Source organism: Colobus angolensis, unplaced genomic scaffold, assembly GCF_000951035.1.
Source record: "Colobus angolensis palliatus isolate OR3802 unplaced genomic scaffold, Cang.pa_1.0 Scaffold13, whole genome shotgun sequence".
NCBI lineage: Eukaryota > Metazoa > Chordata > Mammalia > Primates > Cercopithecidae > Colobus > Colobus angolensis.
Window position 1 is genome coordinate 10,747,097 of NW_012114252.1, and position 16,927 is coordinate 10,764,023.

The 16,927-nt window shown below is 39.8% G+C and overlaps 1 protein-coding gene across 3 annotated transcripts in view; it reads left to right on the top strand.

Moving 5' to 3' along the window:
- The window catches only part of PCCA (propionyl CoA carboxylase, alpha polypeptide), a 478,059-nt gene that overhangs the window by 122,527 nt on the left and 338,605 nt on the right, over nucleotides 1-16,927 (top strand). For all 3 annotated transcript variants that reach the window (XM_011933842.1, XM_011933840.1, XM_011933841.1), the window contains one exon: nucleotides 8,764-8,895. In XM_011933842.1, the coding sequence (XP_011789232.1) occupies nucleotides 8,764-8,895 (132 nt within the window). The remainder of the gene's footprint in view (nucleotides 1-8,763; nucleotides 8,896-16,927) is intronic.

Here is a 16,927-nt window from a genome sequence, read left to right on the forward strand (position 1 = left end):
CAGCAAGCTCCACCGTCTGGGTTCACGCCATTCTCCCGCCTCAGCCTCCTGAGTAGCTGGGACTACAGGCGCCCGCCACCACACCCAGCTACTTTTGTTTTTGTATTTTCAGTAGAGATGGGGTTTCACCTTGTTAGGTAGAATGATCTCGATCTCCTGACCTTGTAATCCACCCACCTCGGCCTCCCAAAGTGCTGGGATTACAGGCGTGAGCCACAGCACCTGGCCTTCTGTTCAACTCTTTAATCAGCCATCTTTTCAGAACGCCTTGGCTTCTTCTAATGGTATTTGGAGATCACAGTTGGGGTACTAGGCATGGTCATTGCTACTGATTGGTCATTTTAAGCCTTTTTAGTTGCCAGGGCTAGGAAATAAAATATACATATATATATAAACAGGTTTTTAACATATATGTTTTATGTTATATATGTATATTGCTTATAATACAATGTTATCTTAACTATATTATATTAATACAATATAGACCATATGGCAATATATTTACTACATAAATATGTTTAAATATAATGCCATCCGCAACCCAAAATATGGTATGTATATAAAACAAATTTATATTATAATAATCATACTGTATTAATAACATACACATAACATTTTTCTCATATATAATATATATAACAATATAAAAGTATAATTCAATAAAGTCTATGTTTTATGTGAGACAAAGTAACTCCTGTGTTCATAGCAATATTTTCCATTACAATTCAGAATTGCGGAACTTTAACCTCTTCTTTGTTGCCCCTGTGTATCTTCATTCTTCCGGATTCGGAATTCTGACTCTCAAGGACAGGGGAAATGACAGAATTAGAGTATCTCACAATTGCTTATTTGTCTCCTCCTGTGCTATACACAGAGCAATCTCAAGATAACAATGTTAATACCACTGCCAATATGATTACTAGAAACATTACAAATGTATTTGTACATAATCTTCCTCTAATATTAAAAAAAAAAGTTGTACTATACCTATATTGTCAGAAAGTGTGGCTGTTATCTATAAGGTTTTTATACATATATCTCCTTAGCTTTCATTTTGTTTTAGCTCTACAAGTAACTCCTGGCTCTTTATGTTGATGTCTCGTTTGTCATTTTAGTTTCCTGAAGCTCCTTCTCTAGTACAGGAGTGGGCAAATTTTTTCTGTAAGGAGCCGGAAGGTAAATATTTTTGGCTTTGTAAGCTGTATGATTTCTACTGGTACTCATTCTTATTCTTGTAGTGAGAAAGCAATCACAGACAATGTAAACTATGAGAATGGCTGCGTTTCAGTTTCATATAATTTTCACACGTAATGATACAGTATTTAAGAAAAAATTTGCCTCCTCCCCAGCCCCAATAATTAGTAAAATCTTTTCTTAGATCATGGACTGTACAAAAACAGGCAGTGAGGCTGGGCATGCTGGCTCTTGCCTGTAATCCCTGCATTTTGAGAGGCTGAGGCGGGCGGATCACTTGAGGTCAGGAGTTCGAGACCAGCCTGACCAACATGGTGAAACCCCGTCTCTACTAAAAATACAGAATTAGCTGGGCCTGGTGGTGCATGCCTGTAATCCCAGCTACTTGGGAGGCTGAGGCAGGAGAATCGCTTGAACCTGGGAGGTGGAGGTTGCAGGGAGCTGGGATTGCACCATTGCACTCCAGCCTGGGCGACAAGAGTGAAACTGCCTCTCAAAACAAAAAACAAAGAAACCCAAAGCAGACAGTGAATGGGCCAGATTTGGCCTACACACTAGTTTGCAAACCTCTGCTGTATTGGACTTCTCAAAGTTTATGAGTTCTTGCATGTTGTTACATTTTTCTCTTCCTTTTATAGTTGCACTGACTTCTGTGGATTAAAATTGCTTAGCTTGACTCAGCCTGGTGGCTCATGCCTGCAGTCCCACCACTTTGGGAGGCTGGGGCAGGAGGATCGCTTGAGGCCAGGAGTTTGAGACCGTCATAGGCAACATAGCAAGACTCCATCTCTACCGCACCAAAAAAAAAAAAAAAAAAAAAAAACGCTGCGCGACACCACACCTGTAGTCCTAGCTACTTGGGAGGTCAAGATGGGAGGATCACTTGAGCCCAGGAGTTTGAGGCTGCAGTGAACTATAATGGCACCCCTGCATGCCAGGCTGGGCGACAGAGCAAGACCCTCTTCCCCAAAATTAAAATAAGTAAAATTCTTAGCTCATACTTTCTTTCCTTGAGTTTCTTACTCAAAATAGTTTATTATTCCATTTTCTTTTGGCACAAAATGTTGCTGTCAAAGTCTGATGATTATTTAAATTTCTCTTTTGTATAGTTACCTTTTCCTGTTTTTTGTTTTTTTTTCATTTACTGAAGTATTATTGCTAGCATTTTTTCTTGGTATGTTGGTCATCCTGGAATGAATTTCTCCTGTAGTGTGGTCTTTTAATATGTATTTTTAGTTCAAGTAAATTTTCTTGAGTTATATTTTTAATATTTGCTCTTTTTTTGCTTTGGTTCTCTTCAAGGATTCCTATTATTCATATGTTGGATGTTCTTTTTTATCTGCAATATTTGTCATCTTCTCCTGTATTGTTGATTCATTTTTTTATATTTAAATTAAATATTTTTATTTTCACTTCGTCTTTCTCATAAGGCATTGTCTGTTTTCCTTATTCACTCTTAACTTCTTTGTAGCTGTTTTCATTTATAGAATGATTTTCTTTTTCATTTCTAATTGTATCCTGAGTTCTGTCATCTCCTTTCTGCATTTCTGAGCTTTTCTAAATCTGATTTATGCTATTTTATGTTATGTGTCATTTAAAAATGTCTTTTAACTTGTTTTGAAATATTAGATGATAGGCCGGGCACGGTGGTTCATGCCTGTAATCCCAGCACTTTGGGAGGCCAAGGTGGGCGGATCATGAGATCAGGAGTTCGAGGCCAGCTTGGCCAACATAATGAAACTCTGTCTCTACTAAAAATACAAAAAAAATTAGCCAGGCGTGGTGATGTGCATCTGCAGTTCCAGCTAATTGGGAGGCTGAGGTGGGAGAATTGCTTGATCCTGGGAGGTGGAGGTTGTAGTGAGCCGAGGTTGCACCACCGCACTTCAGCCCGGGTGACAGAGTGAGATGCCGTCTCAAAAAAAAAAAAAAAATTAGATGATAGTTTTGATCTATTGTGTTGGTATGTTTCTGTCCTGTGCTTTCCCCCCACCACATGGATGTTATTCTGGTCCCTTTTTTTTGCCTTATAAAAACATTGTATTGACGCTGGGCATGGTGGCTCACACCCGTAATCCCAGAACTCTGGGAGGCCGAGGCGGGTGGATCACTTGAGGTCAGGATTTCGAGACCAGCTCGTCCGACATGGTGAAACCCTGTCTCTACAAAAAATACAAAACCATATTAGCTGGGCATGATGGGGGGCACCTGTAGTCCCAGCTACTTGGGAGGCTGAGACAGGAGAATTGCTTGAACCCCAGAGGTGGAGGTTGCAGTGAGCCAGGATCTCCCTGCTGCAGTCCAGAGCGAGATTTTGTATCACAACAAAAAACAAAAAAAATTGCGTTGGATTTTACCTTGATGCTTTTATTTTGCTTAGTTTAATGTATAAAATTTAGTTTTTCTCTACATTGCTTTTTAAAGAGCCATGTATTTTAAAATCAGTGACTTATGTCCAAAAAGTTCAAACACTTGAATAGAGATAGCAGGGAGTGGTTTGTTCTGAGGTCTTAAAAAGGATGAATTAACCCTGTAATCTCCCCAGTATTCTTTTCGATGTTCCTATTGATATCACTGTATTCAGTGGGTGCTCCTTTCTATCTGCTACATTAATTTTTGAAAGCTTTCTTTCTGACTCAGTTTATCAGATGTGCTATATTCCCTGAACCAATCCTGGAACTGGCCTTTTCTACCAGAAACACTTTTTCCTTTTAGCATGGAATAGTATTAAAAACCACAATCTGGATCTTTTGGACAGTTCAGCTGTTTTTCCATGGCTATCTTTTTTTTTTTTTTTTTTTTGAGACAGGGTCTTGCTCTGTCATCCAGGCTGGAGTGCAATGGTGCAGTCTCAGCTCACTGCAGCTTCTACCCACTGGGCTCAAGCAATCCTCCTACCTCAGCTTCCCGAGTAGCTGGGACCACATGGGACCACAGGTATACACCACCATGACTGCCTAATTTTTATATTTTTTGTAGAGAAAAGTTTTCGCCATGTTGCTCAGCCTTGTTTCAAACTCCTGAGCTCATGCAGCTCACCTGCCTCAGCCTCCCAAAGTGCTGAGATCACAGGCATGACCCCATGGCTGTCTTTTACTTCTGACCCTGGTTTTGTAGTTACTCAAGTAGCAACTCTTGGTGAACCTAAAATGTATACACTTTAAAATCTGAATTCATAATTAGCAATTTACTAACTTGTGATATTTCTAAGAATGAAATATGTATCATACATTGTAATTTTTACAATGATTCTTTCTGTCCTTCATTCCTGACATAAAGTCTATTGTAAATTAAATCTCATTTCCTTAACATACTGCTCAAACCCAACCCTTTCCCCCATTCTTGTATTAAAATTTTTCCAGAACCGTAAAGTCACAGAATTTAGGAAATGAATAAAATTTTGGAGCAGTAATTTCAGCTTTTCATAATTTCTTTCTCTTCTTGTGTCTTGCCGTGTCGCCCATGCTGGAGTGTAGTGGCTATTCATAGGTGCCATTGTAGTCCACAACAACTGTGAACAGTGTCTGGGCTCAAGAGATACTCCTGGCTCAGCCTCCCAGGTACCTGGGACTACAGGCACACTTGGCTCATAATTATTTTTTTTTAATGAATCACTTTAATGATGAAAAACGCCCACCTTTTGTGATCATAAGATATTTGTTTGCGTTCAGATATTATATGCATCATGCAAGGTAAATTTAAAAGGACCTTGAGAAGCTTATTTTTGGAAACAAGTGTAGTTACTATTATGTAACGGAAAACTTACAGTGATTAAGGGAAGCTGATAATTAGATGGATAACAAAAAATACTGGGTTAACAGAAGAGTATCGAAGGTTATTAGTGGATAAAATCTGGCTTTTTATTCTACATCACACCACTGCCTGGTCAAGAACTGAAAACGTTTGAAACATGCTGCATCACACTGCAGTTGCCATATTCTCTTATCCTGACCTCATCCTTTTTGGTCACAGATTTATGGGAGCCACGAGCCTCTAATGTTGCTCTCTCACTTTGCTTTAATTACTTTTAAAGGCTGACCTAGGGAGCACTTCCAAAAACACATTGATAAAAAGGAAGTTAAGTCATTGAAACATTTGTAGTTATCCAGCATACTACTGGCTATTTTTCTTTTGTATTGAGTGGGACAAAAAATAGTCACTAAATACTTGATGTAAGCTTTTTTTTTTTTTGATAATTTTGCATTTTTGGGTGAGTAATTTTCCTCAAATTAGAATGCACAAGAAAAATCGGGTTAATCAGTGTTCCAGGTCGTTGGGCTCCTGTTAATCACAAGTTTTACTGTATAATCATAATGTGTTTTGGATGTTCTCATTTATGTTATTTCTTCAATTCTTTGTGTGGGCACTCTGATTGCTTGATTACATCTACCTGGCATAGTCGTTTTTAAAGCAGCATTGTAATAAAAATTTCCATCTTTGCAAGTAAAATGAGAATACGGAAAGACAACTGATGGTTGAAGCATGATTGTTTCCTTTTGCCTTTGCTTCGTGTTCAGCGGGTTTCAGGTTTTGGATAAAGAGAAATGAATATGATTATTGTCCTGGTCCGAAATGATTCATGTATCCACCTGGAGACACAGAGTTGATAGAGGTGTAGGCTTACCACTATGATCTCCTCATACAGAGCAGCGCTGCTTCCTACGTGCTTTACATTTTCGGGGATTTGCCTGAGATTTTTTTTTTCCATGAAAATAAGGTTCTACTAAAACCAAATATAAAAACATTTGATAGAGAGATACTTTATAAGCACCTCTTATGGCTGAAGGGGTTTCTTATCTAGCATCCTGCCACTTGTAACACCAGCAAATTTTAGGCATTTGGGTTCCTCTAATATTATTTTAGAGTCCTGTGGACGTAGCTATCTTATTATTCTACTGTCCTCTTTTTTTTTTTTTTTTTTTCTGGAGAAAGAGTCTCACTCTGTTGCCCAGGCTGGAGTGCAGTGGTGCAATCTTGGCTCACTGCAACGTCCACTTCCCAGGTTCAAGCGATTCTCCTGCCTCAACCTCCAGAATAGCTGGGATGACAGGCACGCACCACCATGCCCAGCTTATTTTTGTATTTTTAGTAGAGACAGGGTTAGGAGCATCCTCATTCCCAAAGAGAAAAGGCTGCAGAGGAATCGGAGTCGTTTTCACCGGTTTATGACACTTACCTCTTGCTCTCTGTGCTATCATTTCTCCTTAGCTCTCTAGTCTTCGTCAGCCTTGTATAAAAACACTTAAGTTTCACTGTTTCTTTGGATTTTCATTTCCTTACCCAGGCTCCTGTGTCACGTACAACTTATATTAAGTAAATGTGTATACTTTTTTTTTTTGGTTAATCTATCTTTTGTAATAGGTGCCACAGCCATAAACGTAGAAGGGTATAAGGAAAATAATAGTTTTCCTCCTGTACATTATTTAATTCTTTAATCAAACTTAAAAGTCAGATATTATCCACATTGTCACTCAAAGAAATGGATGCTTTAGACTCAGGGTCTAAAAATTCCCTTTTCTTTTGTTTTATTTTTGGGTAGGAGAGGAGCATACCTCTTGAATTTAAATGCATTGGCTTTACTACTCAGTTGCTCTGAATGATTTCATTCACAACTTTTATTTTTATATATATTTTTTGAGATGGAGTCTCGCTCTGTCCCCAGGCTGGAGTGCAGTGACTCCATCTCGGCCCACAGCAACTTCTGACTCCGGGTTCAAGCAGTTCTCCTGCCTCAGCCTCCCCAGTAACTGGGATTACAGGTGCATGCCACTACGCCCAGCTAATTTTTTGTATTTTTAGTAGAGACGGGGTTTCACCATGTTGGTCAGGATGGTCTCGATCTCTTGACCTCGTGATCGGTCCTCCTCAGCCTCCCAGAGTGTTGGGATTACAGGCGTGAGCCACCACACCTGGACTGCCATTCACAACTTTTAATTCCATCCTGTATTTGATGCCTTTAAAAATCTGTAGTTTGGCTGGGCGCAGTGGCTCATGCCTGTAATCCTAGCAGTTTGGAAGGCTGAGGTGGGCAGATCATGAGGTCAAGAGGTTGAGATCATCCTGGCCAATATGGTGAAACCCCGTCTCTACTAAAAATATAAAAATTAGGTGGACGTGGTGGCGCGTGCCTGTAGTCCCAGCTACTTGGGAGGCTGAGGCAGGAGAATCGCTTGAACCCAGGAGACGGAGGTTGCAGTGAGCCAAGATTGTGCCATTGCACTCCAGCCTGGTAACAGAGTGAGACTGTTTCAAAAAAGATAAAATCTGTATTTCAGCCTGGACTTGTCTGATCACTTCTCTGCCTCTCTATCTGCCTCCTTAACATGAATACTTGACTATTGTGAGGCATCTCAGCTCAGCGTGTGCAAAATTGGAGTCATCATCTCACCTCCTAAATATTTATCTCCTTGTATATTCCTTGTATTTATTCCTTGTTTGGCTTCCACTTGCTGTCAGGGTGGGGTTAATCCTCCTGGTCACGATGGCCAGGAGAGCACTCCAAGCAACAGGCTACTCAGCTGCCCTGGTCACCAGGAGAATGAACCTTTTTTCCCAAGTCAGAATTCTTTGCAGGTAGCAATGCTAACATGGAATGAACATGTGACGTAAAAGTGATATATAAATATGCGATTTATTGTTTATACCAACTCTGACGAAGGTCATAGGGCAATCAGCAAGCAGTTAGGCGCCTTCCTCGAGGAAGGCCTGCATATAGGTCTGGTTTTTCCCATTTTATATTTACCTTCAGTTCTTTATGAAATGACTTCATCCTTTATCTCAGCAAACACCCCCATTACTTTTCTAGACCATGCCCTGTGGTGGAGCTAATGGCATCATATTTTGTTCTGTCTCTAGATCTGTTTAAGTCATTAGCATTTTTTTTATTAGAGTGGCGTGAACAGAGAGGTAGATCCATTGTCAAGGTGCTCAGTGTGGTTTGTGCAGAGTGGTTTTGATTGAAACTGGAAGTCTACCCAGTTAAATTCCCGCTGGATTCTTGACTCATCTTTTGTAGTCACAAGGATGTAAACATGTTGTACTTTCTTTTATCTATTTCTCTGAAGTGTCAGTGATCTGTTCACGTTTCATGGAAATTATTGATATCCTGTTATCTTCATCTATGTTACCTCCTATGTTTAGCTCAGAGCCTGGCGCAGAATTGGTATTCAGTAAATATGGATATTCGTGTTCTACTAGGCACTATGCTGCAGGCTGTTGAAAACAGAGATTTATAAGGTGTTTAGGGGTGACCTTACTGGCTAGATGAGGTGGCGTAGGACGTTATATACAAATACAATGTCATAGAGTGGCTTTTCGGAGGTGCACTGTTTATACCCAGCAGGAGTTCTTCAGTGCTGTCCGTTGTTTTCATTTGACTTTGTTGCATGCATCTATCCACACATGTACTATATGCAATATAGTATTTTAATGGGTTGGCTCAAAAACTGTTGTTTCTGCAAGAAAAATAGTTAGAAAATACACATATGGGCTTTTCTTTTTATAAATTGTGACTCCACATCATGCTCTGTAATGTTCTTGTTATAAATTTTGACTTGTTTTTCTCCACAGGCAGCAGAAGATGTCATTTTCATTGGACCTGACACACATGCTATTCAAGCCATGGGTGACAAGATTGAAAGCAAATTATTAGCTAAGAAAGCAGAGGTTAATACAATCCCTGGCTTTGATGGAGTAGTCAAGGTGAGAAGCTATTTTAACTTTTATTGTATATGTCTTTAAGTTAAGCATTTTGTCAAAAGTATAAGATAAAATGTAATTATTGCTTTTTTGGGATATATTTATACACACACACATATATACACACATATACATACATGTATATATGTTTAAAAAATCAGTGTTTTTACATTTATTTATTTATTTAAGGTGAAGTCTTGTTCTTGTCACCCAGGCTGGAGTGCAATGATGCAATCTCGGTTCACTGCAACCTCCACCTCCAGGGTTCAAGTGATTCTCCTGCTTCAACCTCTGGAGTAGCTGGGATTGCAGGCGCCTGCCACCATGCCCAACTAATAATTTTTGTATTTTTAGTAGAGACAGGGTTTCACCATGTTGGCCAGGCTGGTCTTGAACTCCTGACCCCAGGTGATCTGCCTGCCTCGTCCTCCTGGGTGCTGGGATTACAGGTGTGAGCCACCGCATCTGGCCAAAAATCAGTGTTTTTAACTGGATTATTTTATTATTTTTAGAGATGGGGGTTCTCACTCTGTTGCCTAGGCTGGAGTGCAGTGGTGCAATCATAGCTCACTGTAACCTTGAACTCCTAGGCTCAAATGATCCTCTTGCCATGACTCAAGAATCCCTCCTTTAACCTCCCAAGTGGCTAGGACTACAGGCACACACCACCACACCTGACTAATTATTTTTATTTTGTAGAGATGAGGGTCTCACTGTGTTGCCCAGGCTGGTCTCAAACTCCTGGGCTGAAGTGATTCTCCCGCCTTGGCCTTCTGAAGTATTGGGATTACAGGTGTGAGCCATTGCATCTGGCCAACTTGTATTATTTTAAATAGCACAAGTTTGAGTGAGAAACCGTTTGAGCATTGTATTCAGTGAATCAGCAGTGACTCAGACTTTCATAGGAAAAAGCTTAGTGATTAAAAATTGTATTGTCAGATCTCTGGATTGCATTTAATAGTGGCATGTGTTTCATGTGTTAAATATTGTGAGTTTCTCTATGTATCTTTATCTTGAACTTCTCTCCATGTGCATAATATGTAAGTTAGAATCATGTTTCTGGTGAAAGTGGTATAGCTATAGATAACTGTATATTGCAAACATTTAGCAAGAGTCTTCTGCAGCTGAAGGCTTCTGAGGGAGAAATGCAGAAATTGAAGTATGCAATTTCCCCTTTTCCCATGAAAAATTATTCTATTTTTTTCTATTTAGAAGAGAGTCACCATGTAGAGTTTTAACCTTGTGATTTGAGTTAGCCTGCAGGAACTCTTCATTTCAGCATTTCTTATTGTTACTTTTGGCATTCTGTGTTGGGCTGTTCTTCATTGTGCAAGATCATTTCATGCATTAGAGGACAATTAGAAAACTTGGCCCCTGGTTAATAAATATCCTCAGCTTCTTGCCCATATTTACCTGTATTTACTTTTATCTATGTTTATCCATGTTGTTTCTTCTCCCTTGTTACAAGGAGGAGGTGTTCCACATGCTCTGGAAAGCCAGTTTCTCCTCCTGTTTTCCAAATGTATTCTTTATAGCCTTCACAGGCTATGGTTTCACTGATTATCTTTTCTCCCTTCTGTGTCTTAAAATTCTCCTCATCTTTTAACTCCTTTCTGTTATCATTGCTATTAAAAATGCTCAGTGAACAAATGTATTGTTCACTCAGTTGTGTGGGAAGGATGTGGTGATGAGATACACGTAATCTGCGCATCATAGTGCTCACAGTTTAGTGGGAAAGAAACAAGCATTTCTTCCATTCATAAAGCACCATCACCCCCTCACTCTACAGCTAGTTGCCACCCTCTTTCTTTCTTCCCTTTCAGTGCCAAAGCTCTTAGAATTGCCCTTCCTCACTTTCATTTCTGTATCTTTCACTTTATCTTTAAATTTGCTGTCTAGCTTCTTTCCTCATTCCTACTGGATTTCTCTTGCAAAGCTACGAGCAACCTCTTCCCTTTGTTAAATCCAGTCTATAAGCTTGAATTCTGATCTCATATCAATCTCTGAGCAGCATTTGAGTCTCTTGGTCAGTCCATACTTCCCTTGTGAGATATTCACTTCTGACACATAACTCAGTTCTAGTTTTTGTGTTTTTTGGCTTCTTAGATTCCTCCCGATTGTTCTTCCTATCTTTGTTCCTTAAATGGGGGTTTTATTCTGGGTCCTGAGTAGGACATTTCCTCTTTTTATTGTGCTAACTTGCCCTGGGCAATCTTACTTTTTTTCATAGCATTAATTGCCACCTTTTCTTTTTTATTTTATTATCATTATTTGAGACACGGTCTTGTTCTGTCACCCAGGCTAGAGTGCGGTGGCACAGTCACGGCTCACTGCAACCTCAACCTCCTGGGCTCAAGTGCTCCTCCCTCCCACGTCAGCTGCTTGAATAGGTGGGACTATAGATGTGTGCCACTCACCTGCCTACTTTCTATATTTTGTAGAAACGGGGGTTTCACTGTGTTTCAAATCCTGGGCTCAAGCAGTCCTTCTCCTTGGCCTCCTGAAGTGCTGGGATTTACAGGCATGAGCCACTGCACTTGGCCTGTTGCCACTTTTCTGACCAATCTCAAACGTGTGTATTTGTTCTAGATACCACTTCTGAACTTCAGAATTACATATCCAGTTGCTTCCTGTATAGCTCTTACTACTTGATGCCTCTGAGGCACTTTGAAACTAACAAGTTAAAAGCCGAACATCTTTTTCCTGAAACTATAGATTGGTACTACAGCCCATGCACACCTATGTTTATAAATAAAGGTTTATTGGAGGGCAGCCATGTTCATTCCTTTACATATTGTCTATGATTGCTTTTCCACTAAAATGGTAGAGCTGAATAGTAGACTCAACTATGTGGAGTAGACTCAACTATGTGGATCCATTAAGAAAAAGTTTGCCTATCCCTGCTCTAAAATTCTTATCCTTCATTCTTTTCTGTCTAGGAAGGTGGTGGCTAGAAACACAGTAATTCTTAACAAATGTGACTGTGGAGAATTCACTCAGATAGCTTTCTAATCCATTTACTTCTTTCTTTGCCTGTGCTAACCAACCCAAATTCCAGCTACTATGATCTAGTCTGGATTACTTCATCTGCCTTCTAATTATTCTCCTTGTAGTCATTCTTGCTTCCACCTGATTAATTTTTTAAAAATTCTTCACCTCAAGCATTTATAATGTCTTTGGGTTACAAACATTCTAATTATACTTTTAGTTATTTTAAAATGTACAATAAATTATTATTGACTGTAATCACTTTGTTGTGCTGTCAAATACTAGTTCTTCCCCATTCTATCTAACTGTACCCATTTTTGTACCCATTAACCATCCCCACGTCCTCCACCCCCCCTCCTCCCCACTACCCTTCCCAGCCTCTGGCAATCGTCATTCTACTCTCTATCACTGTGAGTTCAACTGTTTTAATTTTTAGCTCCCACAGATGAGTAAGAACATGTCAAGTTTGCATTCCTATGTCTGACTTAGTTCATTTAACATAATGTCCTCCAGTTCCATCTGTGTTGTTGCAAGTGACAGGACCTCATTCTTTTTGGTGGCTGAATATATATGAAGTACATATACTCCATTATATATATGTACCACTTTTTTTTTTTTGAGACGGAGTCTTGCTCTGCCGCCCAGGCTGGAGTGCAGTGGCCGGATCTCAGCTCACTGCAAGCTCCGCCTCCCGGGTTCACGCCATTCTCTTGTCTCAGCTTCCCGAGTAGCTGGGACTACAGGCGCCCACCTCGTCGCCCGGCTAGTTTTTTGTATTTTTTTTTAGTAGAGACGGGGTTTCACCATATTAGCCAGGATGGTCTCGATCTCCTGACCTCGTGATCCGCCCGTCTCGGCCTCCCAAAGTGCTGGGATTACAGGCTTGAGCCACCGCGCCCGGCCATATGTACCACTTTTTAAAAATCCATTCGTCTGTTGATGGACATTTAGGTTTCTTCCAAATGTTGGCTATCGTGAATAGTGTTGCAGTAAACGTGGGAGTGTAGATATCTCTTTGATATACTGATTTCCTTTCTTTTGGGTATATACCTAGCAGTGGGATTGCTGGAGCATATGGCAGCTCTATTTTTAGTGTTTTGAACAATCTCTGTACTGTTCTCCACAGTGGCTTTACTGATTTGCATTCCCCCCAACACTATACAAGAGTTCCCTTTTCTCTATATTCTCACCCGCATTTGTTACTGCCTGTCTTTTGGATAAAAGCCAGTTTAACTGGGGTGAGATGATTTCTCATTGTATTGCATTTCTCTGATGATCAGTTATGTTGAGCACCTTTTCGTATGCTTGTTTAACATTTGTATGTATTCTTTTGAGAAATGTCTATTCAGGTCTTTTGCCCATTTAAAAAATTGGATTATTAGATTTTTTTTTCTTGTTGATTTGTTTGAGCTCCTTATATATTCTGGTTATTAATCTCTTGTCAGATGGATGGTTTGCAGATATTTTGCTCCCATTCTGTGAGTTGTCTGTTGACTGTTGATTGTTGCCTTTGCTGTGCAGAAGCTTTTTAACTTGATGTGATCCCATTTGTTTATTTTTGCTTTGCTTGCCTGTGCTTGTGGGATATTACTCAAGAAATCTTTGCCCAGACCAACATCTTAGAGAGTTTCTGCAATGTTTTCTTTTGGTAGTTTCATAATTTGAGGTTTTAGGTTTAAATTTTCAATAGATTTTGATTTGATTTTTATATATGATGAGAGATAAGGGTCCAGTTTTATTCTTCTGCATATGGTTATCCAGTTCCCCCAGCACCATTTATTGAAGAGACTGCCCTTTCCCTAAAGTATGTTCTGGGCACCTTTGTCAAATGAATTCACTGCAGATGTATGGATTTATTTCTGGATTCTCTGTTCTGTTCCATTGGTCTATGCCAGTACTATGCTGTTTTGGTTGCTATAGCTCTGTAGTATAATTTGAAGTCAGGTAATGTGATTCCTCCAGTTTTGTTCTTTTTCCTGAGGATAGCTTTGCCTATTCTGGATCTTTTGTGGTTCTATATAAATTTTAGAATTTTTTTTCTCTATTTCTGTGATGATTGTCACTCTGTTGCCAGGCTGAAGTGCAGTGGCACAATCTCAGCTCACTGCAACCTCCACCTCCCGGGTTCAAGTGATTCTCCTGCCTCAGCCTCCCGAGTAGCTGGCACTATAGGTGTGCACCACCATGCCCAGCTAATTTTTGTGTTTTTAGTAGAGACGGGGTTTCACCATGTTGGCCAGGATGATCTTGATCTCCTGACCTCGTGATCCACTCCTTGGCCTCCCAAAGTGCTGGGATTACAGGAGTGAGCCACCGTGCCCGGCCTATAGTTTTCATTGTAGAGACTTTCACTTCTTTGGTTAAGTTTATTCCTAAGTATTTTATTTTATTTTATTCATAGCTATTGTAAGTGGGATTACTTTCTTGATATCTTCTTCAAATTGTTTACTGTTGGCATATAGGAATTCTCGTCCATTAATTCATGATACTTCAGTTTGAGTGACCAAAAATCCAGATTTGATCATATGCCTGTCTTTAATAACTTTTGAATGACTACTCATATAAATGTTTTAAATGGTTGGATTTTGCTTAGCTCTCCAAACTGGTGATTGTGCTAGTCTATCTTTTGCACTGTATGTGTCCGCCGTACTTGACATTGTTCAGATTCTTGAAACTTCTGTACTTACTCATAACTGCTTCTGTCTTCATTCCTGATTGTCTCTTAGTCATTGTTTAGGTCTTGGCTTGAATGTAAATTCCTCACATAGGCATTCCTTAACTGTCTTCATTAGATTAGGCCCTCTGCTGTATTTTTTCTTAGGACCTTCATTAACTCATCACATTTTAAATCATTTATTCATTCATCTATTCAGTAGATATTTACCAAGTACATGCTATTTGTCTGACACTGTTTGAAGTACTATTGATATAGTAGTGAACAAACAGACTGAACGTATTTTTCTGCCCTCAAGGAGCTTACACTATAGAAGAGGGAAACAGATGATAAACAAATAATAAAACATATAATATGTTCTATGTTGAAACAGAAGAGAAAGAGACTGCTGGAAGGTGGGGCTATATTCACCATTTTAAATACAGGCATCTCTTGATATCTACAAGGGATTGGTTCCAAGACGTACCCCCTCAGATACCAAAACTTATTGATCCTCAAGTGCCTTATATGAAATGGGGTAGTGTTTGCATATATCCTATGCTCATCCTTCTGTATACTTTATTTTTAAATTTTTATATATTTATTTTTTTGAGGTGGAGTCTCACTTTATCACCCAGGCTGGAGTGCAGTTCATGATCTTGGCTCACTGTAACCTCCGCTGCCCCCCCACCCCGGTTCAAGCAATTTTCCCACCTTAGCCTACCAAGTAGCTTGGATTATAGGCATGCGCCACCATGCCCAGCTAATTTTTGGATTTTTAGTAGAGATGAAATTTCACCACGTTGGCTAGGCTGGTCTTGAACTCCTGACCTCAAATGATTTACCTGCCTTGGCCTCTCAAGTGCTGGGATTACAGATGTGAGCTACTGCGTGCAGCCCTTCCGTATACTCTAAATCATCTCTAGATTACTTATAATACCTAATACAATATAAATGCTATGTGAATAGTTGTCCCACTGTGTTTTAAAATTTGCAGTGTTTTTATTTTTCCTTCCTTCCTTCCTTCCTTTCTTTTTTTTTTTTTTCTGAGTATTTTCCATCTGTGGTTGGTTTAATCTGTGGATACAGAACCCAAGGATATAGAGGGCCAAGTGCATGTTTAGCAGACCATCTAAGGAAGTGGCAGGACAAGTCTTGTTGCTATCCTGGAGAAGAGCAAAGCATATTAGGCAGAAAGAATAACAAGTGCAAGATTGTTGGTTGAGATTGAAGTGTACCTGATACTGAATAAACACCAAGGAAGCATGTGGTTTGAATCGTCAAGAGAGAGACAATTTAGAGATAAGGTAAAAAAAGATAATGGTATAGTAGGGAGCTTAGATTTTTAGGGCCTTAAAGGCCATTTTAGTATTAGGTAAATGCCTCCTTCCTACACTGGAGTGCAAGCTTCTGATGGCAGGGATGCTGCTCTCTTTGTTACTGTATCACATACGCATGGTGCCTAACATATTGTCAGTGCTTAGTCAGTGCTCACTAAGTATTTGTTGAATAAATAATATTCTAGGAGGTACATTTTATACATAATACCTATTTAATACACATTGTCTGCCATTTAGTACATATTGATTAGTCACATTTATGAAAGATACCAAAAGAAACCAAAAACCAAGAGAAAAAAATGAAACACAATAGAAACAGATCCACATATACTTTAGATATTGGAATTGGCTGAGATAACTACGATTTATACATTAAAGAAATCTGAGGAAAATATGGAGAAAATAGATAAGTATATAAAGAATTTCATCCAGGCGTGGTGGCTCATGCCTGTAGTCCCAGCACTTTGGGAGGCCGAGGTGGGCAGGTCACCTGAGGTCAGGAGTTCGAGATCAGCCTGGTCAACATGGCAAAACCCTGTCTCTACTGAAAATACAAAAATTATTCTAGTGTTGTGGCAGGTGCCTGTAATCCCAGCTACTTGGGAGGCTGAGGCCTGAGAATCGCTTGAACCTGAGAGGTGGAGGTTGCAGTGAGCCAAGATCACACCATTGCACTCCAGCCTGAGCAAGAAGAGCGGAAGTCTGTCTCAAAAAAAGAAAAGAAAAGAAAATAATTTCACAAGAGAATTTGAATCTATTTTAAACATTAAATACAAGACTGGGCGCAGTGGCTTATGCCTTTAATCCCAGCACTTTGGGAGGCCAAGAAGGGTGGATCATGAGGTCAGGAGTTCAAGACCAGCCTGGCCAGCATGATGAAACCTCGTCTCTTAAAATACAAAAGTTAGCCAGGCATGGTGGTGCGCACCTGTAATCCTAGCCACTCAGGAGGCTGAGTAGGAGAATCACTTGACCCCAGGAGGTGGAGGCTGCAGTGAGCCAAGATCGTGCCACTGCACTCCAGCCTGGGTGACACAGCGAGATTCCATCTCAA